The 27551-nt window shown below is 36.9% G+C and overlaps 1 protein-coding gene across 1 annotated transcript in view; it reads left to right on the top strand.

Moving 5' to 3' along the window:
- MTMR2 (myotubularin related protein 2) overlaps window positions 1-27551 on the top strand; it is a 104414-nt gene that overhangs the window by 19535 nt on the left and 57328 nt on the right. Inside the window, exon 2 of the mRNA XM_069469039.1 lies at window positions 19567-19672. Within this exon, the coding sequence (XP_069325140.1) occupies window positions 19567-19672 (106 nt within the window). The remainder of the gene's footprint in view (window positions 1-19566; window positions 19673-27551) is intronic.

Raw genomic sequence — 27551 nt, forward strand, 5'->3', positions numbered from 1 at the left:
CGTCCTAGTTGGAGCACAAGACTAGTTTGTCTGTGAATTGGCATTTGCCAAAGTGTCCTCTGCTGCATATTGTGAAGATGATTTTTAGTATGGTTACATATAATAGTCCACTATTAAACACTTTACTGTAGACATTCTTTCATTGTCATGAAATACAGTAGTACCAAGCATTTAGGATAAAAGGATCCTAAAGGAAAGGATCTATGTTTCCAAGAATGAAATAATAATTCAAACTGTTTGCTAAAGGAGAAATATGAAATATCCTTTTTTAGAGATTGTTTTTGTTTAAATAAATTGTCTTTACTTTTCTCTGGTGAAGACTATCTGATTAAGGGTAATTTAGCCCATTGATTCTTTAGGAATCAGGTTGTTAAGAGTCTCATTTGTTTTGATCCTCCAATCTTATATTTAACCCCATTTTTCTAAACTAGAGTTCTCTGATGGCAGTAGGAGGTGTCCTGTTATAGTCTTCATTAGGTAAAAATAATAGTTCACATGGTTTTGCTGTTTGTCAGATAATGTGCTAAGCTCTTTGCATGCATTATTTTATTTCATTTTTGTAAGTATGTGAACAGTTCCTAGCATATATATGGTAAGCACTAACTGAGTATTAAATAATTCATTCAAAAACTTTCAATAAAATTCAACTTGTGAGCTGCTTCTATGTGTCAGGCATGAATCTAGAGCTAGACCAGTGTTTCTAAACACTTTTTCTCTCTCTTTAACAGCTTTATTGAGACATAATTCACATGCTGTGCAATTTACTCATTTAAAGTATACAAGTAAATGTTTTCTAATACATTCACAGAGTTGTGCAACAATTACCACAGTCTAATTTTTGAACATTTTCATTCTCACTAAAAGAAACCCTATACCCATTAGCGATCACAACCATTCTCCTCTCTACCCAGTCCTAAGCAACGATTAATCAACGTTTTTGTCTATGTGCCTATTCTGGGCATTTTATATAAACGGAGTCATACAACATGTGGTCTTTTGTTGCTGGCTTCTTTCATTTAGCATAATGTTTTCAAAGTTAATCTATGTTATAGCATTTTTCAGTACTTCATTTTAATGACCGAATATTTTGTTGCATGGATAATACCACATTTTATCTATCTACTCATCAATTGATGGACATTTGGGTTGTTTCCTCTTGGTTATATGAATAATTCTGCTGTGAATATTTGTGCACAAGTTTTTGTGTGGACATATATTGTATTTTCCTTGGATACATACTTAGAAGTGGAAATGTTGGATCATATGGTAACTTCATCACAACACTTTTTAACCCATTGACTGCCATACACAAAAAAGCAGGAACTTTTCCTTGGGGCCACAGTGTTTTATTGCAAAAGTAGAACAAAAACTTCAGCTATAATTTTAAGGTAAACATAAATAGAAAAATGAAATTTATTGACTTTTATTCATTTAATCCACGGTTTTAGAATTAAATTGTCAATATTAATTGTAACAATAAGAACCTCAACAAGTAAGATTTTTGTATATGCTTCACATGGCCTCAGGGTCAAAACTAGAATGAGTCAAATAGAACTCTCATGACAGTTAATGTGTTAAAAAAAAAAAAAAAGCGTTTTTGGACATTTTCCTCCCAATTGTCCTGTGTACCCATGAAAATATAATACCACAGATATACTATATGTCATTTTATGTATGCATATCTATGCTTTATGTATGAAAAGAGTAAAATTTTTTTCTCCCCTATCTGCAAAGAACCATTTTTTTTGCTTCCTTTTGGGATGACAAAATTTCTCTCATTGGGAAGGCATGGCCTGGACAATGGAGATGCAGTAGTGAACAAAACAGACACAAACCTTCAAACCCTCAAAGAGCTTACATTTTAAGGGGGATAGGGTAGGAGGGAATGTGGGAGACAGAAAATAAGCAAATAAGTAAAACAAAAAGTATGACAGATAGTAACAAGTAGCCTAGGAAAATAAAGCAGAGAAGGGGATAGAGCATGAGTGGGTTGGTTTGTAGTGGTTTGAATTTTAAATAAAAGGGCCAGGGAAAGTCTTACTAAGAAGGCAATATTTGAGCAAAAATGCTAAAGGAGATAAAGGGAAATATTTGGGAGAAGAGAGTTACCGACAGAGATAACTCAAGGGTGGAAAGGTCTTGAAGGTGGGAACTTGACTGGTGTTTTGAGGCACAACAGAGAGGCTCATGTGGCTATAGTGCAGGGGAGCAAAAGGGAGAAGAGTAAAAGGTGAGATCAGGGGGACAAGGGTAGGGGCAGACTGTGAAAGGCCCCTTAAGCCATTTTAAGAACTTTGGCTTTTATTCAGAGTGAGATGGGAAGGCATTGGAAGGTTTTGATGGGAGGGATGACCATGATTAAATATTTCAAAGGGATCACTCTGGCTACTGTATTAAGAATAGATTGGGGTACAGAAGCAAGGAAACTGGTTTATAGGAAATTAGAATCATCCAGATGATGTGGTAGCAGAAGTGGTTGATAGAAGTGATTGGATACTGGACATGTTTTGAAGATATAGCCAACAGAATTTCCTGACTGATTGAATGTGGATAAAATAGAACAGGAAAAAATGACTCCAAAGTTTTTTGACCAGGAAAGTAGAGGGATAGAATTACCATTTGCTAAGATATGGAAAACTGTTAGTGTTAGTTTCGTGGAGAAATGCAAGAGTTTGGTTTATTAGATACCTACCTAGAGGTGTTAAATAGGTTATTGGAATCTGGAATTCAAGAGCGAAGTCTAGAATAGAGCTATAAATTTGGGTTCATCCATTTAGAGATGTTAAACTGTGGGACTGGATGAGGTTATTAAGGAGAGGAGGTGTACATAGAGAAGACAAGAGCTTCAAGGACTGAGATTTCAAGCGCATTTCACTGTTAGGAGGTTAAGGAAATGAGAAAGAACCATTACTGGAGACCTGAGAGGAGTGGCTAGTGAAGGAGGAGAAAAGCCGTAAGAGTATGATACTCTGGAAGCCAAGTATAGAAAGTGTTTCACAGAGGAAGACGTGATCAACTATGTTAAGTGCTGCCTACAGATGAGGATGTAGTATTAACAATTGGGTTTAGCAAAGTGGAGGCTACTGATGAGTATTTTTGTTGGTTTGGTGTAGGCAAAGGCCTGACTGAAGTGGGTTTAAAGAGAATGAGAGGTAAGGGATTAGAAGCAGTGAGTATAGACATCTCTTTCAATGAGTTTTGCTATAAAGAAGCTCAGAAGTGGTTTCTGGAGCGGTTAAGGTGAGAGAAGTAATATAATAATGTTTCTATGCTGCTTAGAATGATTGAGTAGAGTGGGAACATTTTATAATGCAGGAACTGGAGGGGAGAATTGCTGGAGAGATTTTCTTGTGTATACAAGAGTAGATAGAGTTTAGGGGAGGGGCTTCAAATGGGAATATGGACAATTTCTCCATAGTAAGAGAAAGTAAGGCAGAGTATATCTGCACAGATGCACACAGGTTGTAGTTGGGGAGCTTGTGGAAAGTTGTCTTTGATTGCTTCTATATAATATTTTTCAGTGAAATAGGAAGCTACATCATTTATGAAAATTTAGGTTGGAGAGGATGATAGAGGGTAAAGAAAGAAAAGAAGATATGAAATAGTTATCTGAAGAATAGGAGTGTATGAACTACGAAAAGGTAGTGTGGTATCTGGGCTATCCTAAGGGCCTACTTGAGGTAAGTGGTCATGAATTCAAAATGAGTCCAGGCTGTATGGTTGTGTGTTTTTCTCTGGCCTCATTCAACTTTGTGGGTGCAGGTCTGGAATGGGCAGAAAGTTGGTTTTAACCAGCCAGCTTTGGATATTGTCAGGTAAGTTCTATGAGGCAAGTAAGGGCACGAGAGTGATTATAATAGCAGGCCATGGAATTTAATAACTGGGGAAAGAGGGAAATGAGAACACGAAATAGTGAGAGACCATGCAGGGTAGTAGGAGCAATGGAGGTCCTTAAGGGATTGAACAATTAAAGGTGTGGGCTGGGGTACTAGAGAAAGTGAGCTGGTGGTCAGACAGAATGTTCAGAGTTTAAATTAAGCAGGGATTACAGTTAATTGGTAATGCTGGTGTTTAGGATATGATCATGGAGTGGAATGGCTGAGGCAGAATGGAAGACAAGATTGTGCAGAAGAAGACATCAAGGAACTGAGAGGCCATGGTGTTTAAATGCTCATTTACATGGATATTGAAATCAATACAAATTATGGCAATTGGTAGTATTAGAAAGAATGATGGTGAGACTGAAGCTAAATCCTTAAGGAATGAGGAAGAGTGACTTAGAGATTGGTAGATGACTTTAACAAGGAGGGGTAGTACATGGTATAGTCTGATGGCATGAGATTGAACGCTTGGGGTTTTTAGAGATGGAGAGGAAGAATAATCTGACAATGGCAATGAGGAACAGGGCCCAGGTTCCAGGCCCAGTGGTGGGAATGGAGTATAGGAGAGACAGTAAATGGGCTTATTTTTGCATTTGAGAGGGCTGTTGGGAAAGGTGTCCCCAGGGAAAAGCCAGGCCTTAATAAGCATAAAAAGTAAAGAGGCCATTTAAGAAGAGTTAGAGAGTAAAGGATATTTTGCTGATGATTGACCTGGAAATCCAGAAGCACAAGAATTGGGGGTGAGTGGGAATTAGGGTCTGAAGAGGGGATTAGAATCTGGTAGTTCTGACTTCTTGTGAGAACTGTTAAACAGAGATAAAGAGTATAATGAAGTTAGTCCTTACAGTTTTCACGTGGACTGTGGTGGGATTGTGCATTGTAAAATGGAAATGGTAGTGAGGGGCAGAGAAGGGTAAGGTCCTGCAAGGAGCACTCAGAATCTGGGTCCTCCACTTCACTCTTGTGATGTGGCTGTAATGTTAGGCTGAGAGAGATGTACGGGCAGTCTTACTTTCCTAGAGCACTGGATTTGTGCTGTCCTTTCTTAACTCCTGCTGGGGGCCAGGGAAATGGGTGGTCTTGTCTGGAGCACAAGGAACTGAATAAGTGACCAATTATATGAAGTAGATATTGTCATATCTATACACATAAGAGACCGAGACTCAAAATTCGCCAGGCATGGTGGCTCATGCCTGTAGTCCTAGCTACTCAGGAGGCTGAGGTGGGAGGATCCTTTGAGCTCAGGGGTTCAAGGTTGCAGGAAGCTATGATTGCATCTCTGCACTCCAGCCTGCCAGAGTGAGTCCCTGTCTCTAAAACAATAACAAACTTGAGACTCAGAGAGCTGAGCGGTAGAGTATCCTGCCCGTGGTCATGTGGCTACTGGTAGTGGGGTAAAAGAAAATGAAGCTGTCTTCAACAGTAAAGTGGATGAGGAGTCAAGGACAGTAAAATTCTATGAGGTAATATCAGATTGTCATGGATCCTTATCTTCATTTACTTTCAGATCTTATAATACCACTTGGATTCATGCTGAATTCTGAGTGGGGGATTAAATTAGCACTCCAGCCTTCTCATGTGGAATGCATTCCTTGTTCCTTGTTGTCTAAAAACTTTAAAAAATATTTATAGGAAATGGGCCTAAAGGTAGTGACTGTCTCTGGTAGTCCATTCTTAATCCATTTCTAAATCCATTTGAGCTTTATCTTCTCCAGGGAGCATTCTCTCCCTGATCGGTTTCAACTAAAAGGAGAAAGGTTTTCAGGGTGCCTACTATCTAACCGGGAAGATGTAACATACACACACTCTACTATTTACTTTTATCCTATAAATTTACTGGATGAGTTCAGCAATGTGAGTAAGTCAAAAGGAGACATGATTCTGTATCTGATTTTATATGTGTATATAAAATTACTATTTTTCATATATATATTCTATATCTGGCATTGCTACTAATTTGACATCATATTCCAAACCATTTACTTCACTTCTCTGGGCTGCACTTTATCTGTAAATAAGGGGGGTTTCACTAGAAAGATCTTAGAGGTCCTTTATAGTTTTAAAATTCTATAATTCACTGACTATCAGAATAATTGGCTAACTGATGATTATACTTGTGTTTGAAAGGAACAATTTTAAAGAATATTATTTTGTATAATTCTGGGTACCGTACAGCTTAGTGTCATTGTAAGGAATGAGCAGTAGCCAAGCAGAATGAGAAATAAGGCTGGAGAGAGAGGGTGGGGCCAGCCAGTCAAATGCTTTGACTACTAGTGGCTATTTGTGAATGTGGGACTGAGAAGACCTAAAGATACAAGTTTGCAAATCATTTGCACAGAGGTGATAACTGAAGCTGTGGGAATCGATGATGTTGCAGAGAGAGATGAAGAACAGAAAACAGAGGCAAGGTCAGAGCTTTCAAGAATCTATATTTAGGGGGCAACTGGAAGAAAAGAACCTAGAGAAAGGAGAGAATAACAAAGAAAGCCAATAAATTTTAATGACCGTGGAAACTTAGAAGAGAATTCGAAGAGGGAGGTAGTGACAACAGTATCAAATAATGCAGAGAGGTTAAGGAGGGTGAGAACTGAGAGAAACAGGGCCCCTGCATTTGTTCCTGAGGTCATTAATGACATCCAGAAAGCAGTGTCAACAGAGTATTTGAGGTTAGAGTTCAATTTGAATGTTATTAATGATTCTTACATAGATTTAGATAATGGTTATTGAGATCCTACTAAATGTTCAGTGTTGTGTAAAGTTTATGTACGTACGTGCACACACCAACACCTCTACCAAAGGAGACTGGATGGGGCAGAATGAAAAGCACAGGTGGAAGGACTGGCTTTGAACCTGAGAAGGGACATGTCATCATCTAAAATGGGAAGGAAGACTGGGTTTGGATGGAGATGAGTTTACTGAGGGAGGGGCAAGAAGTTCAGGTAGTCCAGGCCTGAGTACCTCAGTTTTTTCATTCATATCAGGTTAGTATTTCTGAAATATTACACAGACTGTTGACACAGTAATTAATTTAACATATTTTATTAATCCAGTGGATTTTTCTCTTATTTTCCTTGACTGCTCTGTAGTATTGGATACTGTTAACTACTTATTCTGAAACACTTGTTTTGGCTTTTACTAAACTTCTCTCTTGATTCTTCTATCTCTCCAATCCTTTTTTTTTCCCAACACTTCTTTCAGACTCTGTGCAAATGAATATAGTTGTATTCACTCTATCTCAAATCTTTTCTTGCTTTAGATCCTGTCCCTGGGCTACATAATTTTATAGATGTGAATTAGCTATCACCTAGCTGTAACCTGTCCAGGGAATGTCAAAACTGTATTTCTGCTTGCTTAATGAATATATCCACTTGGATATTTTGCAAGAACCTCAAATTGAATGACATCAAAATCTTTTGCATTATTTTCACATACCATATCCCATTCAAACATGCTCTTCTATATTTCCTATCCTTGTCATTATGTGGCTTATTTCAGTTGTCTATGAAGTGATCTAACTGCTTAATACAATAAACTATTAACTCATCTAACTTCCTCTAGAATTTTTCTCCCAGTTGATGCTCCATAACCTGAGCAGAATATCTCTACACATAAAACTAATTACTTGACACTTCTGCTCAGAACTGTTTGATGGCTTCCCAGTGTCTTCAGAATACAATCTAAACTCTTAGCATGGTATCCAGGTTTCTTCATAGAATATATCCCTAACCTTTCTTGCCTCCACCCCTGCCATGATGCACAAAGCCTAATCACGTAGGTTTCCCTAGGTGATCTACTTATGTATGCTGTTCTCTGTCTACAATGGTTTTACTGTCATGCTTTACTCTCAAATCCTACTAAAAGGTCAGTGTTCAGCAAAAATGACAAATTTTTCAAGCATGCCTCAGCTTTTCCTAATCGCATTTAGTCTTTTACTCCTCTATGCTCCTGTAGTATTTTTTAAACCATTTTTATAGCATTCATCATAATCACATTCATAGATGTTTAAATAGATTATATAGTTTGGATAACTTGTCCCTTCCAAATCTCATAATATTGGAGGATGGGTGAGTTGGAGGTGTTTGGGTCATCAGGGCAGAGCACTCATGAATGGTTTGGTGCCCTCCCCACGATAATGAGTGAGTTCTCATTATTAGTTCTCATGTATTAGTTCACATGAGAGCTGGTTGCATAAAAGAGCCTGGCACCACCTCATCCCTTTCTTGCCAGGTAACATGCCTGCTTCCCCTTCCACCTTGATTGGAAGCTCCCTGAAACCCTCACCAGATGCAGATGCTGGTGCCATGCTTCTTGTACAGCCTGCAGAACCGTGAGCTAAATAAACCTTTTTTCTTTATAAATTACCCAGCCTCAGGTACTTCTTTTATAGCAACACAAAGTGGACTAACACAGGAGTCTACCTCTCCCATGAAGCTATAATTTGGGACTATATCTAATATTGTTGTATCACCACATGTATCTTCATAATGCACCCATCCAACCCCGAGTAAGCAGTAAATCAACTTTACCTGAATGAATGAATGAATGACCAGATGTATGATCAGGTAAAATCTAAAATCCATTGGCCTACTATTGTATCTGGTGCTACACATTTCCCTATAGATGCTTTGCTGCTACCTCAGTATTAAAGATTCTGAAACAAAAATCAGCAGCTCCCCAAATGACTGCTTTTCTTCTTTACTGCCTAATTTGGCACACTAGTTTCTCAGTCAGCAAGACTTGGGATCATATTTTGACTCTTCCTTCTCTCTTGTTCATCATATCAAGTCAGCTGCCAAGTTCTATTGATTCTGTTTCCACAGTGTCCCTTGTGTCCACTCTTATTTCATTCTGACTGCTAGTTTAGGCTCTCAGTACCTCTGACTTGAGGAAGTCTCCAAACAGATTTTCTTGCTCTTATAATCCATTCTTTGACCTGTTGTTAAAATGGTCTTCCTAAAGCACAGAAACTTTCAGTGGCTTCTCATTACTTACAGAACAGGATATCACCTCATTATTCAGCACTTTCTATGCTCTAATCCAAACCGACCTTTTCAGGATTATCTCTGATTGTGCCTCCTCAATACCCTATACTCCAACCAAAGTGGTCTACCTCTCACAATAGTTTTAACATGCTCTGAATTTCCCACTTCTTTGTTCTTTTTCATGCCATTCTTTTGCATAGTGAAATTGTTGAGAAGATGTTGAACCTCTTCTATCTTCAAGCTAACCTCAAATGCTACCTCTTTCATAAAAGCCTTTCTTGAGCCTCTATGTTAAAGTTGTATTTCAGCTTTTCAGTCTCTAAACCCCGAAGGGCTTTGTTTTTCTGTCACTCATTTATCATATTCTATTTTGTGTTGTATTTTTCTTGTGTACTTGTATTAAGTACATTGTAGTGAAAGCCCACCAAAGGCATCAAGCAACGTGGTCATATTTATGTCCGTATCTCTAGGAGTTCCTAGAACAGTAGTATCTTGCATAGAGTAGGTACTCAGAAAAGTATTGGTTAAATTAAACTGAGAGGTAAGATAACCACAATAATATGTAGCTGCAGGGAGATGAGAATTTATATTATAGATAAATATAGATAGATTATTGAACTGAGAAAAGACCATTTTATTTTTGTAAGCAGGTCATTAGTATTTACAGAAAGAGCCATTTTGGGGGATTGGTTGATAAAGCAGAAGACAAATTGCAAGGGATTAAGCAGTGAGTGGGTACTGAGGAAATGGAGACAGTGAGGATAGACAGTTTGCTGAGATGTAGAAGGCGGCTGAACTCTAAGAAATGGAATATTGTCTGCAGATTTGGGAAGAGACTTGTGAAGGAAAACCATATGTGGTATTTGAAAGAAAAATGAGTGTGCTGTCAGAAATGAAAGTACAAGATGACTCCAAGTCAAGCATTTCCATTTTTCACCTTGGCAGACAAATACTCCAAATGAGTCAGGCCACTGAAGCTAATAACCAGCTCTAGTGTGCCGAGGTCACAAGGTTAGAGTCAGTGTGTGAATCACAGAGTAAGAAGCCTTGGAAACATAACCCTGGACACCAGCAAGGGTGATGTCCTGGAGTCGATCGAGTTTATATTCATCTGTTCCAGTTTAGTCTGATGAAAATATTTATTTAGAGAGAAGAGTTCCTGAGCCAACCATATACATATTGTTAAGGGGTCTCTCTCCCCTAAATTATTTCAGGTGTATTTTGAAATGTAAGACATTTGAAGGAGAATCACTGCTTTGCTAAATTAGAATATTTGTCAAATGTATTTTAAAAGCGACATTTACTGGTAAAATCACTTAATATAAACAATGAAAATATTTAAAGAAATTGTGGCTTATATCTCTTGATAGAATGTCATTTCTATTTATAGGCAAGGATGTTGAATTTACACAGTGATAGCCCAGAGTTCCTGAAATAAATGTAGTTGTTGGATTTAGTTTTCCTTTGACTCCATTATATATAAATACTCTCTTAAAGACTTTATTATAGGAACACAATATTGGATTGATTCTATTTGGTCTTACATGTCTTGAGATTCAAGACTAAGATGGTGATTACATAATTAAAATATTTAAAAACTATTAAATATTTCAAATATGAAGCTATTATATTTTAGCATACACGTGTGTGTGCATGTGTGTATATGTGTAAATGTTTAGTCAATTTAATTTTTCAATATTCATCTAGATACTGTGTGAATGTTATAAAAGGTAGAATACTCATTTCAGAAGCCCTGGACTGCATTAGAACTAAAAGGGATCATCTAGGCCAAGGTTCTTAACCTTAAAGTCTCTGACATTGTAACGAATTCAAGGAATAGCTTTCATGAGATTCTCAAAGAGGTCTATGACCACCAAAAATGTTAAGAACCACTAATGTAGTCCAATTGGTACTTTTTTACAAAGAGAAAGTGTAACAGGGAGTGGGGATTAAGTGACTTGGCCAAGGATACTGCTGTTAGCTAGATTGGACTAAAATCCTGGTTTCTCAATTACCAACTACTTCTCTTTTAACCATCCCAGTGGAAATAACGTAGTCAAAAACCAATTATTGCCAGTTCTTTGAAGATTGTCATTCTTTTAAGACATAGCCTCTTTAAAGAGATATTTGTCTCAGTGTCCCAGGAAGTCTTTTAATGGGAATGGGACATGATATATGCTATATAAAATAATATGCACACAATAACTCCAGAAGTAAAACTAGGCTTTCTGTTTATCTTTCTCATTTTATCTTGCATGTTCTGGTCATGGCCTCTGATGAATTTGATTAGAATAATCCAGTCTTTTGACCGTTCTCTTTCATTCTTTCATTAACTTATTCAACAAATATTTCCTGATTGCCTACTCTATGCCAGGTGCCATGCTAGGTCCTAGGAATAGAATATTGAACAAAAAGGACATTGTCCAATCCTTCTTGAAGTTTGAAGTCTTCAGGGACATAGGCATTAATCAGATCATTTGCAAAGATATGTAAGAAGAGACTGTGGTAAGTAGAAAGAATGAAAAGCACAAAGTGCTTTGAGAGTGGCTACCAGGGTACTGGTTTTGTGTGGGGCATCTGATTGGATTTTCTTGAGGGGATGATTTTCCTTTGAGAATTAAAGTTGAGAGGGAGTTTGGGAAAACCATGATCTCTGCAGAGGGCCAGCTAATTTAATAATCTCAAAGAAGGCCAGTGTAGTTGGACTGGGGAAAACAAGGGGAGATGCACAAGAGGAAGGTGGAGAAGGAGGAGAGATCAGATTATGTAGTGACTTGAGGCAACGATAAGGTAGATAAGGTATTGATCTTTATTCTGAGAGCGCTGGGGAGCCATTGAAAGATTTTAAGCAGGGAAATGACATAGGCTGTTCCTACTTATGGGCTATTATGAATAAAGCTGCCATAAGCATTCATGTACATATTCATGTTCATTCATGTGTTTTTATGTGTGGAAATAGATTTTCATTTCTCTTCAGTGTATACTTGGGAGTGGAATTGCTGAGTCATGTAGTAACCTTGTATTTCACCTTTTAAGGAACTGCCAGACTGTTTTTCAAAGTGCTGTACCATTTTACATTCTCACCAGCAATGTATGAGTGTTCTAATTACTTCACATCTTTGCCAACACTTGCTATTTTGGTTTTCTTTTTTATTATAGTCACTATGGTGTGTGTGAAGTGCTACTTCATTGTGTGCCTTGCCTTTTACTAGCCAGGCTTTTAAGCTTGGCACTTAGGATTCATGAGATTACTTTTTTAGCACTTTGTACAGTTTAAGTACATAACTTATTATTCACAAAATGTGCCCTATACTTTCTCAAGTTCTTTATTTTTATTTCTTTTCTATTCCTTTTTATGTGCATGCTGGTAATTTGCCTAATCTGAGCCTCGTGTTCCTTAAAGGCCCAGGCTCAATTTCTTCTATTTTCTTCATTTTATCGCATTGAGCCATCTGATATAGTTGATATTTGACCATTTGACCCATAACAATAGCAATTTCAAATGGTTAAACATAATACATTACTTGGCTTCCTCTAGTTATAATTATTACCATTTCCCTTGAATTTTCTTCTCCTGGCCCTTGTTTATACTTCTCATGGCATTACTAATGTGCTTACATGGTATAGTGAGTGTCTCTTTCTGGGCAGAAATCTCAAGTGCAGAGGCTCTTCCATAACTCAATGTTTTGTATATAAAAAGGGCTTAGTAATTGTTAAAATTTATATGCACTAGATAATGAATCAATATAAACATGCCTATAACTGAATACAAATGCAGAGATTCTTGAAATGACTGGATTCATTGTAAGGAACCAGTAAGAATAACTTAGGACCTTTTTTGTGGAAAATGAACCTTCAATAGAGATTTTAGGTGGCAAAAGCCATGGTTGGTCAGAAGGGAAGAGTATTTGGAGACTAAAATAAAAGACATTCAAAGCAGAAAGTAAGAGGAGTCTGATTCTCAGGGACAGGTTTGCCTAGCTGGAGTGAAATGTAAGCTTGTGCTACAATTAGGTATCGTGGATCATTGGGGAAGATCCTTGACACTCTGAAAGCTGTGATTATGAGATTTAATTTGATTCAGAGGCCATTGGGTGCTAGTGCAAGCATCTTTATCACAGTGAATACAAGTGCAAAGGGATTGTTGGAGCGATCCTTGAAAAAAGTTATCCTTGTAGACAAGATTATTAAAGATTATTAAAGATTATTACAGATTGTATATTAATAATCTATTAAAAAGAGCTGAGATTGCCGTGTCTGAGTGAATGTAGGTGTGAGCTGATTTTGTCTATACTCAGCCAAGGCTTACTGAGCTAGAGAAAGAAGATGTGAAAATGGGAGAGAAAAGTTATATTTAGTGTGAAGAAAGGAAGAAAGGATGAAAGGAAGATATAAACTGTTTCTTTACAGAAATTATCTGGTGCGATTGGAGTATCTGTCAAGTTGGAGTAAACAGTTTTGGGAGATACAGTTCTGTAGAAAACTAATAGGCAAAATGAACATTCAATTTCTACTCATTTTTTTCAGAGAAAGGTAATTGTTGATGATATAATCATGTACCCTCTTTCATGGGACAGTCTTGTTCTTTTTAGTACTTTTTTAGAAGTTTAGAACTTTCTTTGTAACTTTCTTTGAAAGAAAATAATTTCAAGCTATCCATTTAAAACTGGAGTTCTTTTACTTGAGAATTTCAAGAGAAACTGGTTTGTTTCATCTTTTATGACATATTCATTTTGAAACTACATTTACAATGCCAAGACATATCCTTCCATAGTGGGAATAATATTTATTTTTATAATACTTCCAACATAATACTGTCCAAGAGGCATAATTTCTTATTTGGTAAACATTAGGCCTCTAATTATAATTCTTGCCTCCTATCTTTTGCCATTATCATTTGCTTTAACAAATGTGACTTTGGTGGGTAATACATGTGTAATAACACTCAGTTACCATAAATAATAATAGCTACATGTGCCAGGTATTCTTTCTTGAACACTTTACAGTAATGCTTTAGTGTGAGAACATGGGAAAACAATCTTTTGTGGTAAAGAAAGCATATTGGAATAGTAAATAACAAAATGTGAGGAAAGGAGCTTGTAGTTGAGTAAATGCAATAAAATGTTACAGGTGTTATGATAGAAATATGTACAGAGGGTACAGTAAAGGAAGAAATAGTTATGTCTACAAGGTGGATGAGACAAAGAGAGCATGGAAGAGTATGAAGGGCATTATAGGATGGTTGTCAGAGGTATAGAGGCATGAAATGCCTAGAGAATTTAGGAAATCCGCAAGCCATTCCCAATGGCTCCTGATGAGTGAGAGCTACAGCTGGATATATAGAACAAGGGCAGATCATGGAAAACTGTGAGTGTTATGCTAAGGTTTGGGCTTGATTCTATAGGCAATGAGGAGTCACTGAAGATTTAAGCAGGAGAGTGATATCAGATCTGTATTTTTGAAAGATCACTTTGGTATTGGTTTGGGATAATATATTGGATGAGTAGGAGAAAGGAGTCAATTGCAGTAGTTCAGGGAAGTGGTGTTAAGACAGTAAAAAGAGAGTCTGGCGTAGTGGCTCATGCTTGTATTCCCAGCACTTTGAGAAGCTGAGGCAGGAGAATGACTTGAGGTCAGGAGTTTGAGTCCACCCAGAGCAGCATGGTGAGACTCTGTCTATACCAAAGGAAAAAAAAAATAAGCCAGGCATGGTGGTGCACATAGTCTCAGCTAATTGGGAGACTAAGGGAGAAGGATCACTTGAGCCCAGTTGAGCCCAGGAGTTAGAGGTTACAGTAAGCCCTGATCGCACCACTGCACTCCAGCATGGAGGACAGAGCAAGACCTTGTCTCAAAAAAAAAAAAAAAAACCAGAAAGAAAGAAAAGAAAATTACGATGGAGAAGGGGATACAGGGCTTTCAGGACTTTGGATTGATCGGATGTGATAGGTTTGAGGAAAAGATGGTTATGGGTTAAACCAATCACTTGGAAATGGGAGCGTCACTGAGCACCGTGTTGGGCCTAGCTGATGTTTCTAACTGTAAGTGGCCCCAATTTGAAAATTTCCTTCACTGGTAGCCAAGCTTTAGTAATGGAGAAGGTAGATGGTTATATTGATCCATATTTAGGAATTAGCAGGGTAGTGGTGGCAAATGGATAAGGATATAAGGACACTGAGACTTAGGAAGGCAAGTAAAGTGGGCAAGGGAGAACAGTGAATCATGAAGGGCAATGAAAAATGGAGAGGTTATCTCCACTAGGTTGAAGATTGGGTAAAGGAAAAGTTAAGAAAGTGAGATATTGTGGAAAGGGTAAGCACCTGATTAGAGATTAATTTCCTTGAGTTTAAGATTATAGAGGCAGAGTAATTCCCAGAAATGATAAAGTCCAGGGTGTGACTACAGATGCACATTGCCTAAGTGGGAATGTGGATGAAAGATGTAGGAATTGAGAGATTTTGAGCTATGTGGTTGACAGTTTATTGTCATGGACAGTAAAATTCCCATGATGATGGCAGTTTTGTCGTAGAAAGAAATGTTAGAGAAGAAAGTGAGCCAGATGACAAAACCCTTAGTGAGTAAGGAGGAGTGATTAAAAGGTAGGGGGATGATAGTAACATGGAGGTTGTATACTGAAGAGCCCCTCAGAGGAAGAAGGCTTTTATATACAAAGGTGGGAAAGTAACACTAGTGTAAAACGCATGACAATTGACCTGGGAAAATGTTCATTTCATCTTTGGGCTTTATTAGATGTGGGTAAAGAAAAGAGTCTATTCTGTTAAAGGCTGCAGTGAAGTGGATTCCTGGGAGGGATGTCAATTGAGGCAGAGAGGTAGACCAGAGAATCCTGTTGAAGATGTTGGGGAGTGAGTAGTGGTGGCTATTCACTGTGGAATAAATATATCAGTATAAAGCTTAGGAAGAGAGTTAGTAGTTGAAGGAAGACTTGAACAGAGAAGGTGCATGGAGGAAAAGCAGTAATATGGTAATGAACATATGTAACAGAGAGTTGACTAGAAGGTGTGGCATTTTGAGGAGAAACTTAGGTTGGCAGGTATAACAGGAATATTTCAGTTGACTGTAGGGAAATTTGTGGGCCTAGGAAATCTGAGGACCAAAGTGGTATTGGTTACTTAATGAGGTTAATAGACTGCAGTCTTTGCTCTAAGTTCAAATGCCTTGTCAATTATAAGATTCTTACTCTCTAGCAGTTTATAGTTTACAAAGGAGGTGACCATGTAACTAAAGTTTTCTTCTCTAAGTGTACAGTGTTAAGTGCAGTTATAGACAAAGTCTATGAAAATGTAGAAGACTGAGTGTTTTAGCTCCAGCTGGAAGACCCGAGGAAGACTTCTTAGAGAAGCTAGTTTTTTAACTGGATCTGAAAGGGTAGGTAGGATGTTAATAAATATATTGAGGTAAAGGAACATTCTATTTTGGAACGGCATGAAGCAAGGGCATGAATTTCGGGAAATACAGAGCTTGTTTGAAGAACAGTTTATAAAAGGTAAACAGAGAGAGCTTGATTCCAAGATGAGCAAGGGAGAAATGGGAAAAAAGCAGTGGAAATTAGTGTGTTGTACCAGTAGCCATGGTGATCAGAAGCACGCACAGAGCCAGTATGACAGAAGAAAAAAACAACTGCAAAAAATAGGGCTCTGCATTACAGCATGCCTGTGGCCACCTTCAGTCTGAGTAGCTGCTACTCAGACTTCATGTTTATACCAGGAGAATTTTCACCAGTTCTGCTGGTCTCTCTGTGTGTATGTTTTCTGCCATAATCACAAGACCAGTACTATGATATATCCCTTCTCCTGTGCCCCCTCCAGCTCCTCATTGTTTGCTTGGAGTTTAAAACCTTTTGTAGACTGGTTACCCATGTTTATGTGTGTCTGAAAAGAGAAGTCAATAATTAAAGGCTATTTTACCACACTTTTGCTTGAAAAACTGATTCTTCAAATCTGAGACTACAAAGTATTAGTTGCAGTGTCTGGATTTGTTATTTTATTTCTCTTATATTTATTTACCTTATACTTTGATTCTAAGGAGCCATTTGGTTTCTTGGTGCTACATGCTACAATAGTCTTTCTGTCAATATTATTTTTCTAGATAATAAAGTACCTATAATTTCAAATCATGTTTTATTGCCTTTAAGAGTTTCTTCTGTTCTTTCAGAAGGTAATATACATAAAAAGTGGCACTATACATTCGAACTTTCTCCAAATACACTTTATAAGGTGTTGATTGCTTATATCAGTTAGAATTGTGTTTGTGTAGAATAGAAAACTCTATTACAGTAATTTTAATAATTGAAGTTCATTTATTTAATTTTCATTGATATAGTATTTATTTTATTTTTATTTTGAGATGGGGTCTCACTATATTGTCCAGGCTGACCTCGAACTCGTGGGCTCAATCCCCCCACCTCAGCTTCCTGAGCAGCTGGGACTACAGGCATATGTCACCTGGTCCAGTCATTTATTTTACATAACAGGAATTCCACAGTTAAAGAGTTGTTGGTCCAATGATGCTTTAAGGACATACGCTCATCTTGTTTGGCTCCCTGTCCTTGGCAGCCAAGCGTGTTGCTCATGTTTTAAGGTGGCTGCTGTATTTCCAATGTTTCCATTCTTATTTCAGGCAAGAGAAAGTAAGAAAGGATAAGGACTGCCCTGCTGTTTCTGCTCCTCCGTATAAAGAAAATAAATGGTTTCTATAACCATTAGCAGACTTCCCACTAAATCTCATTGACTAAAATTGTGTCACATGTCCCTCCTAGCCACAAGAAAAACAAAAGCAAGGCTGTCATCTTGGGCTGGGCACAAACTGCCCTGGTCAAAGTCAGGGACAAAAAGGGAATCTGTTTGGAGCAGGAAGCTATTAATATCTGTTAAACTAGTGTGATAAAGTTTATTTTATCTGTTATTTTAATGCAGATGGCATTTCATCAGTCAGAAGTTAGCTATCAAAAAAGAAAAGCATTATCAGCCTACCTATTTTTCTTTATTTACATTATAAAACTAGATAGTACAATTTCTTATGACTGCTCTTTTGTATAATATTATAGGTTGTTGGATATAAACAAATAACCACATATACTTTGAAATAGTAAATAAAAGGGGTGTTTGCATTTGCATGAAAAAAATATTGTGATGCATTCTCACTGGAATACCATTTTTCATCCATTGAAGTTAAGTGACAATTTCTTTTTTGGGGAAGTGATTTTCACATTGTATAAATAATTTGGTTATTGTTATAGATAGGTTTATGATCATTTACAATGGATGAGTTTATTTTAAAACTAAAATGTGGTTCTTAAATATTATCACAACCTAACATGAAGTATTTCATCAAAACCTGATGAAAAAATTTTGACTTTTGGTGTAAGGGAGGCTTAATATGTTGGGTATGGAGCTATAGAAAAACATATTTTTGAAATCTGAACTTTAAGATTTAATTCAAAGTGTTTGAGGTTTTTCCACCATTGGTTTTCTTACCTTAAATAATTTTAATTTTCCTTTACTGATAAAAGGAAATGATATCAATCATTCAGTTTGTGACATATTGTCAGTATGTTTTTTAATTTAACAAACATAATACATGTTAAAAGTATACACAGACACTAAAGTAGGTTAACAGTATACATAGACACTGAAGAAGGTTTTGTGGAAAATAAAAAAGAAATAAAGGCAATTCTTGCTTTTCTTATTAACACTTAAAATTTAGTGAGACAAAACGTACATATTTGGAATCACTAAGCAGTCGAAGACAGTATGTGATCAAGTATTGAAAGTTTTATAGAAATTTAAGAAAATAAAAGTAACTGTAGACTGTGATAACTTGGTATAATGGAAGAAGTAGATATTTAAGTCAGGCTTAAATATCTTGTTAGTCAGGCTTGTTAAAGTATAGAATTTGATATGGTAGGAAGATACAAGTTACCATGACCGGCCTATCTTTTCAGCATCATTTATTGCACTTATACACATTGAGCCATGTTGTATTATTTGTAGTTTCTCAAGTGTTCTGTGTGTTTTGATACTTCATACCTTTGCAGTGCTTTTTGTTTGTTTTTGGAATTTGCTTACCTGTTTGTCAGCTTGACGATTTCCTATCTTTCAAGACTCAAATATCATCTTCTCTGTGAAGTCTTCCCCGAACTTGCTGGCTAGAGTTAGCTGCGTCCTTTTCTTTTATCCCAAAGCTGTATGTGCTTATGTGTTGTCTGTGTGTATGAGTGTATGTGTAGAGTCACTATCACATCGTACCATTTATTTACTTGTCTATGTTTGCCGCAAGCTCATGAGCTCCATGAACATAAAGACTACATTATATTTATCTCCCAGTGCCTGATATAGTTGTTTTGTACATTGGACCACTCAATGAATGTCCTTTGGATGAATGAATGGATGGATGGACAAAAATAAGGAATTAGCCTGGAGTGTTTTTATGAGTTTTGGGAAAGTCTGTACACAGGAAACATGGGTGGTAAGAACACTTGATCCACCCCCCCCCCCCCCCCCACTGCAGGTATAGGGAATTTGTATTATCAGTATTCAGAGATAAGATTAAATAGGCAAAGTAGGTAGCACGACTTGGCAATGGAAGTTTTAATAAATAATGGAGTTATAGTAAAGAAAATGTCTGAAATTTGTCTTTAAAGCCCCCATTTTTCAAACATACTGTACTTTTATATTTTGTAGTGCCTCCACTTCTCATTCAGAGAATTCAGTGCATACAAAATCAGCTTCTGTTGTATCATCAGATTCCATTTCAACTTCTGCAGACAACTTTTCTCCTGATTTGAGGGTATGTATACTATTTTAAAACTTTGATGAAGGACTTTCTGTTAGGTATTTGTGGCCAACACTATGATATAACCTTTAATTAAGCAGATATTGATGGAGTATTTTCATAGACTTCAGTCAGTAAAATAGAATAGGCCAGCAAATTTGGAATGCTTACTTATTTGTAAAAGAAAAATGTGTAATTTATCTCTAAGGTTGATAACTTATGTTCTTTGCCAAAAGATAATTAATGAATTTCTTTATGTTATGAAAGATTTTCATGGTTACTCCCATAATAATGGCCAACAATAGCTAACTTTTATTGAGTGCTCACTAAGTGCCAAGCATTGTTCAGAATGGTGTATATGAATTATCTCTTGTAAAACTCCACCAATTCTGTCACCATTCTACAGATGATAATAACTCATAGAGACTAAGCAACGTGCCAAGGTCTCATAGCTAATAAATTCTATTGCCAGTGTTCCAGCCCATGCAGTCCAGTTCAGGAGCTAAGTCACTTAAACACTGTGTGGTAGTTCCTACACATCTCATTATATTTTGTAAGTATTTCTCCATTTATTAAGGTTCTTGTTTCTATGAAATTAACCACATCACCGATATCCTGTAGCACTTTGTACATTTCTGGATTCATCTGCTTTTCTACAACCCCTTGCCCATAAACAATGGACAAAAGTAATTTCATGTGTGGTGCTAACCCTTTAACCTTACTTCATAATCTTTTTTCTAAAATAATAGACATTTATTTCTTATAGTTCTGGAAGCTGGGAAATCCAAGATCAAGGCACTGGCAGATCCAGTGTCTGGTGAGGGTGTCTTCTCCTTGTAACATATTCACATGTAGACAGCACTTCAGATCTTTTTTCCTATTAAATATCTGCTTTCTTAATGGTTACATTTATACAGTTTTAACTCAAACATTGTTTTCATGAATGAAGTCATTTGCTGTTAAGCATATATTGAGGATACATGTATATTTTTCATCCATTTCATTTTCAAAATAGAATTCCACAAATATAAAAAGACAGATTAGAAACATCCGTGAAGACTTTTGTATATTTGCATTACCTTTTGTGAAGTTTCATAAAATATTAGATTGGGTATAACATGATTTAAAACATCAATAAAAATTATAAAGGCTTATTTTTATAATCTGGATATATGTTGTGCTAATCTTGAAGGCTTCATGATACCATTAGCCATTATCTTGAATCATAACATCCATTTAAGGCAGGGTTCATTGTTAACAATAATGGTTACAAATCTGTTGTTGCTTCTCCTTGTTACTCTTTAAAAAATATATAGGTATCTAAGTTTTGCTTGTTCATTATGTTAATAAAAATCCACTAAGGGCGTATAGACTTCTTGATAGTTTTGAAATGTTTTGGACTACTTTTGGTTAGATCTTGTTAGTTAAAAACGTCATTGTTTCTAGCCACATATTGTGACTGATAAAGAACTCATACTAGGAATGAAGAAATGTCACTTTTGCTACTTGCCTATACCTGCTTTATTAATGTTATATTCTACCTGTTGTTTCTTGTCTGGGATGTTTTAAACCATTTGTGTAGTCTTGTGAGTGTTTAATTAAATTAATTAACTAGACATACGTGTGAACTGTAGTACATTGCAGGATGCTGAAATTGGATAGGAGAAGGAGGCCTCTCCACTGTCAACCTCCCTGCATGTAAAACCCCTTTATTTCCTCAGGACACCATAAATAATGAGTGAGTGGCTTACATTTGGACAAACTGAGAGCCATAGTATTATTCTGTATATAAAATATTATAATTTAAAAAAATTTTATGAGATGAACCTTTTATTTTAGAACAATTTTAGATTTACAGAAGAATTACAAAGATAGTATAGGTTTATCATATGCTTCCCATCTAGTTTCTCCTACTCTTAGCATCTTACATTTGTTTCACGTAATGAATCAGTATTGATAGATTATTATTAACTAAAGTCCATACGTTATTCAGATAGCCTTAGTTTTTACCTAGTGTCCTTTTTGTTCCGGGATCCCACCCAAGATACCACATTACATTTTGTAATGTTGCCTCAGGCTCCTCTTCGCTGTGAGGGTTTCTCAGACTTTTGTTGTTTTTGATGACTCTCAGTTTTCAAGAGTACTGGTTAGCTATTTTGTCAATGTCTGATGTATTACCCATTATTGAACTGGGGTTATGTATTTTGAGGAGTTAAGATCACAGAAGTACAGGGCCATTTCATCACATTATATCAAAGGTACATACTGTTAACACGATTTATCACGGTTGACGTTCACCTTGATCACATGGCTGAGGTAGTGTTAGGTTTTTTTTCCCTGTCAGTACTCTTTTCCACACTTCTCCCTATATCATACTCTTTAGAAAAAAATTGCTATTCACAGCCCTCACTTAAGGAGTGGGCAGTTACTCTCTGCCTCCTTAAAGTTGGAATATCTAATACAGTTTTTGGAATTCTGCGTGAAAGAGATTTGTTTCTTTGCCCCCATTTTTTGATTAATGTAATTATTTATTTCATTATAGGTTCTTGGATATATATTTTATACTTTTCATTACAATCCAGAACTACTTTATTGCTCACATTATTCCAACTCCAAATTGAGTTCTTTTAGTCAGCTCTTGTGTCCCTTTGACATACTCCCATCATCATAGTATTTTTTTGAGTACTTCCTTATTTTCTGGCACTACAAGATGCTTCAGGTTCCTCATGTATATTTCCTGCCTCAGTTCTAGAATCATCATCCATTTTACCAAGGAGCCCTGGTTCCTTTTTGGGGGGAATGCTACTAGAAAGCAAGATCTGGGCATTAGGTATACTTACTATTTTTTACAAAAAAAAAAGATAATAAAGTACTTTTTTGTTTCTTCTGGTAAAAGATCATCTTCTAAGCCTGCAGACTTCCGCAATCCAGCCACAATTGTCTCGCTCCATCCCTCACCTCAGGGGGAGTGGAGATCAAGCAAACCCTGGGAGCTACAGGGTCCCTCCTAAAGCTTGGGGCATTTGTATGCCCCACCTGGGGAACCAGAGCTTACCACAGGCACAAAAGACCATCTCAGCAGCTGGCTCTTCCTGGTAAACATCAGTCAGTGATGGGGAACAACCCCGTAGCTAAGCATAGGCACCTTCCAACTCAAGCAAACAGGGAGCAGCTGACTCGTGCTCACAAGTACCATCCACCGTCACTGAGATTAAGCTGGGGGACCTAACTCACTACACACTCTTGGGAAGTGGGGAAGACAGCACATCAGAGGTAACCTGACAGGTACACCAGACAGCAGCTCAGGATGAGAAACACTCCTCTCCCTGGCATGCTCAGGGGTTGATCTTTGGGGACCTAGAGACAAGCCCATAAGCTGGGCCTAGCACCCCCAGGTCTTGACCGAGAGGCCAGATGAGAAAGGAGTCAGTGAAAGAACTCCAGAAGCATGAAAATCAGAGTGAAATGATACCCCCAAAGAAAATAATTTTTTACCAGTGGATACCAGCCAAAACGGAAAGATTAAAATGACATCTGAAAAATTTCAAATAGGATTATATGGTAGCTCAATGAAATACAATAAAAAATAGAAACCCAACCCCCAACCACAAAAACAGTGTAGGAAATGAATGAAAAATTTACAAAGGAAGTCGAATTATTAAAAAAAAATCAAACAGAACTTCTGGAAATGAAAAATTCATTCAAGGAAATACAAAACATAGTGGAAAGCTGTAAGAATAGGCTGGATCAGACAGAAGAAAGCATATCAGAGCTTGAAGACAACATCTATGAGTTAGACAAGTCAGTCAAAGAGAAAGAATTCAGAAATAAGAGGAACAAACAAAACCTACAAGAAATACGGGATTATGTAAAGAGGCCTAACACAAGAATCATAGGCATCCGTGAGAGCCAAGAAGAAAATACACAAGGGTTGGAAAACATATTTGAGGGCATAATTGAGGAAAATTTCGCTGGCCTTGCTAGAAATCTAGATATCCAGGTATAAGAAGCTCAAAGGACCCCTGTGAGATTCATCATGAAGAGGCACTCACCGTGACACATAGTCATCAGACTGGCCAAAGTAAACATGAAAGAGTGACTCCTACAAGCCAGTAAGGTGAAAGCAACAGGTAACTTACAAAGGAAAACTCATCAAACTAACTACAGATATCTCAGCTGAGACTTTATGAGCCAGAAGGGACTAGGGCCCCATTCTCAATCTTCTCAACAGAATAACGGCTAGCCTAGAATTTTGTATCCTGCAAAACTAAGTTTCTGATATGAGGGAGAAATAAAGACTTTCTCAGACAAGCAAACACTGAGGGAATTTGTCAAGATGGGACCCGCCCTGCAGGAAGTACTCAGATCTATATTATACGTCTATCAGCACAATAGAAATCCACCAGTGTAAAATCACCCAAAAGCTAAAGCTCAGAGCCCATATAAAATAATGGTTCAAGTGGTAAAGCAAAGCAATAAAGTTCTACTCAACAGGATGAACAGAAACCCATCACAATGATCAATTCTTTTAATAAATGTGAATGGCTTGAACTCCCCACTCAAGAGACATAGGCTGGCTGGATGAATAAAAAAATACAAGCTATGTACAAACCCACAGCCAATATCATGCTGAATGGGGAAAAATTGAAAGTATTCCTCCTTAGAACTGGAACCAGACGAGGTTGCCAACTGTTACCACTTCTGTTCAACATTGTGTTGGAAGGCCTACCTAGAGCAGTCAGGCAAGAGAAGGAAATCAAAGGTATCCAAATGGGGAAAGAAGAGGTCAAACTATCACTCTTCACTGATGATATGATCTTATATCTAGAAAACCCCAAAGATTCTGCCAAGAGACTCTTGGAATTGACAAATAAATTCAGCAAAGTCTCAGCTTACAAAATCAATGTACACAAATCAGTAGCATTCCTATACCAACAATAGTCAAGTGGAGAATCAAGTCAGACATGCGATACAACAGCAGCAAAGAAAATAAAATACCTAGGAATATATTTAACCAAGGATGTGAATGGGGAGAACTATGAAAAACTGAGGGAGGAAATTACAGAGGATGTAAACAAATGGAAAAACATATCATGCTCATGGATTAGCAGAATAAACATTAAAATATCTATACTATCTAAAGTGATTTACAGATTTAGTGCAATCCCCATTAAAATACCGATGTCAGTTTTTACAGATCTAGAAAAAATAATTCTACACTTCATATGGAACCAGAAAAGAGCCTGAATAGCGAAAGCAACCTTAAGCAAAAACAACAAATCAGGAGGCATCACTTTACCAGACTTCAAGCTGTATTACAAGGCTGTAGTAACCAAAACAGCATGGTGCTGGCACAAGAACAGACACCTAGATCAATGGATCAGATCAGAGAACCCAGATATAAAACAATCATCATATTGCCATCTGATCTTTGACAAAGCAGACAAAAACATACAGTGGGGAAAAGAATCCCTATTCAATAAATGGTGCTGGGAAAATTGGATAGCCACATGTACAAGACTAAAACAGGATCTGTACCTCTTACCACTCACAAAAATTAATTCATGGTAGATAACAGACTTAAACCTAAGACACGAAACTATAAGAATTCTAAAAGAAGAGGTTGGAAAAACTCTTATAGATATTGGCCTAGGCAAAGAATTTATAAAGAAGACACCAAAGGCAATCACAGCAACAATAAAAATAAATAAATGGGACCTGATTAAATCAAAAGGCATCTGCACAGCAAGGAAACAATCAATAGCGTGAATAGACAACCTACAGAATGGGAGAAAATATTTGCATGCTATATATCGGATAAAAGGCTAATAACAAGAATCTACGAAGAACTCAAGCAAATCAGCAAGAAGACATTAAACAACCCCCTTAAAAAGTGGGCAAAAGACATGAACAGAAGCTTTTCAAAAGAAGAAAGACTAATGGCCAAGAAACATATGACAAAATGTTCAACATCTCTAATCAGGGAAATGCAAATCAAAACCACAATGAGATATCACCTAATTCCAGTAAGAATGGCTTTTATCAAAAAGACCCAAAACAACAGGTGCTGGCATGGATGCTGAGAGAAGGAAACACTTATACACTGTTGGTGGGACTGCATATTAGTTCAACCTCTATGGAAAGTAGTATGGAGATACTTAAAGAACTAAAAGTAGACCTACCATTTGATCCAGCAATCCCACTACTGGGTATTTACCCAACGGAAAAAAAGACATTTTATGAAAAAGACATTTATACTCAAATGTTTATAGCAGCAGAATTCAGTCACAAAGATGTGGAAATAACTCAAGTGCTCATCAATACATGAACGGATTAATAAAATGTGGGTATATGTATACCATGGAATACTACTCGGCCATAAAAAATGGTGAACTAATACCTTTTGTAATGACCTGGATGTAACTGGAGACCATCCTTTTCAGTGAAGTATTGGCAAGAATGGAATAACAACCACATGTATGCACCACTAAATTGGAACTAATAGATCAACACTCACGTACACATATGGTAGTAAAATTCGGTGGAAATCAGGCAGGTGTTATGTGGGAGGAGGGGATGGGTAAATTCACACCTAATGGGTACAATGCACACTGTCTGGGTGATAGACACACTTGTAACTTTGACTCAGACTGTACAAAAGCAATTCATGTAACCAAAACGTTTGTATCCCTGTAATATTCTGAAATAGAAAAAATTTTTAGAAAAAGATCATCCTCTAAGTATCATAGGAGATAATATTATGGGTAGGGTGATCATACATGCAAGTTTGTCTGGAATAGGCCTGTTTTATGCTGGTTGTTTCTTCAGGTTAAATGTGAGACACAAGTGTCCTGAATTATATGGATACCTTAGCACTAGGTTACACAGAGAATCTGTTAAATTTATATATCAATTCTATGCTGCAACAGTTGTTTCTCTATATCCCCATTAGTGTCTTGCTAATTCAGCATCCTTCACAACTTAGCAGGACTCTCAGGGAATTTTATTAGATGAATGAACAGAGAGCTGCCAAATTAAGAAGATGGTTTTAGGCAATAAAGGTTTACTGTCCTTTCCGTAGTATAGTGCCTAAAGGTGCAGAGAAAAAAAGAAAACTAATATGTTAGGCTACTTGTTACTCCATTTCCTTAATTATAAAGATATCTTTAATTGTTAAGTATACATTTACTTGATTTATAGTCTTATTTTCAATTTTTGGAGGGAGATGGATGAGTAACATTATATTAAAAATGCAGCTTGATTTCAAATATATGTGTGCCTTTTTTGATGGGGGAAGGTGGGGTGGGAGAAGGCATGTGCTCCTAATAATTGAAAAGTATCTAGCCTGCTCTTATGGTAGATGTTTTTACATGTCTCATCTCTTTTAGCTTTCCCAACAATCTTGTGAGACAGTTACTATTATTCCCATTTGACAAATGAGAAACCTAATAGAAGGGGTGAGTTAAATCGTGTTCTTAACAGCACACAGCTAGGTGTTGCCCTTATTTTGTCTCAGGTCAGTCATACTCCTGTATAGCATGTTACTAGGAGACATTAGCCTCCCATAATTTTGCTGCTAAGGTTTTTCAAATGCTAAGTGAGATTTCTTAATAAGGAATATCTTTTATACATTTTGGGGAGATGGAAATAGTGGGTTTCAATCTTACTTTTTTAATGACTCAAATGCTTTTCTAAATAATCAGAAAAAGGATTTTGTAATAAAATTTGATTTCCTCTCAACTTTGTTAATTGATGATGTTTTGCTTTTACTGTGTATACCTTTAGCAATCGTAAAATGATAGTGTGTTAGTTAATCATAGGTGAAACTAACTGCAGACAGCTGTGTGTTGCTTTTTACTGACCATGGTTTGGCTCTCTCTGCGTTGAGGGGTTT

This window comes from Eulemur rufifrons, chromosome 6 (assembly GCF_041146395.1).
Source record: "Eulemur rufifrons isolate Redbay chromosome 6, OSU_ERuf_1, whole genome shotgun sequence".
NCBI classification, from domain to species: domain Eukaryota; kingdom Metazoa; phylum Chordata; class Mammalia; order Primates; family Lemuridae; genus Eulemur; species Eulemur rufifrons.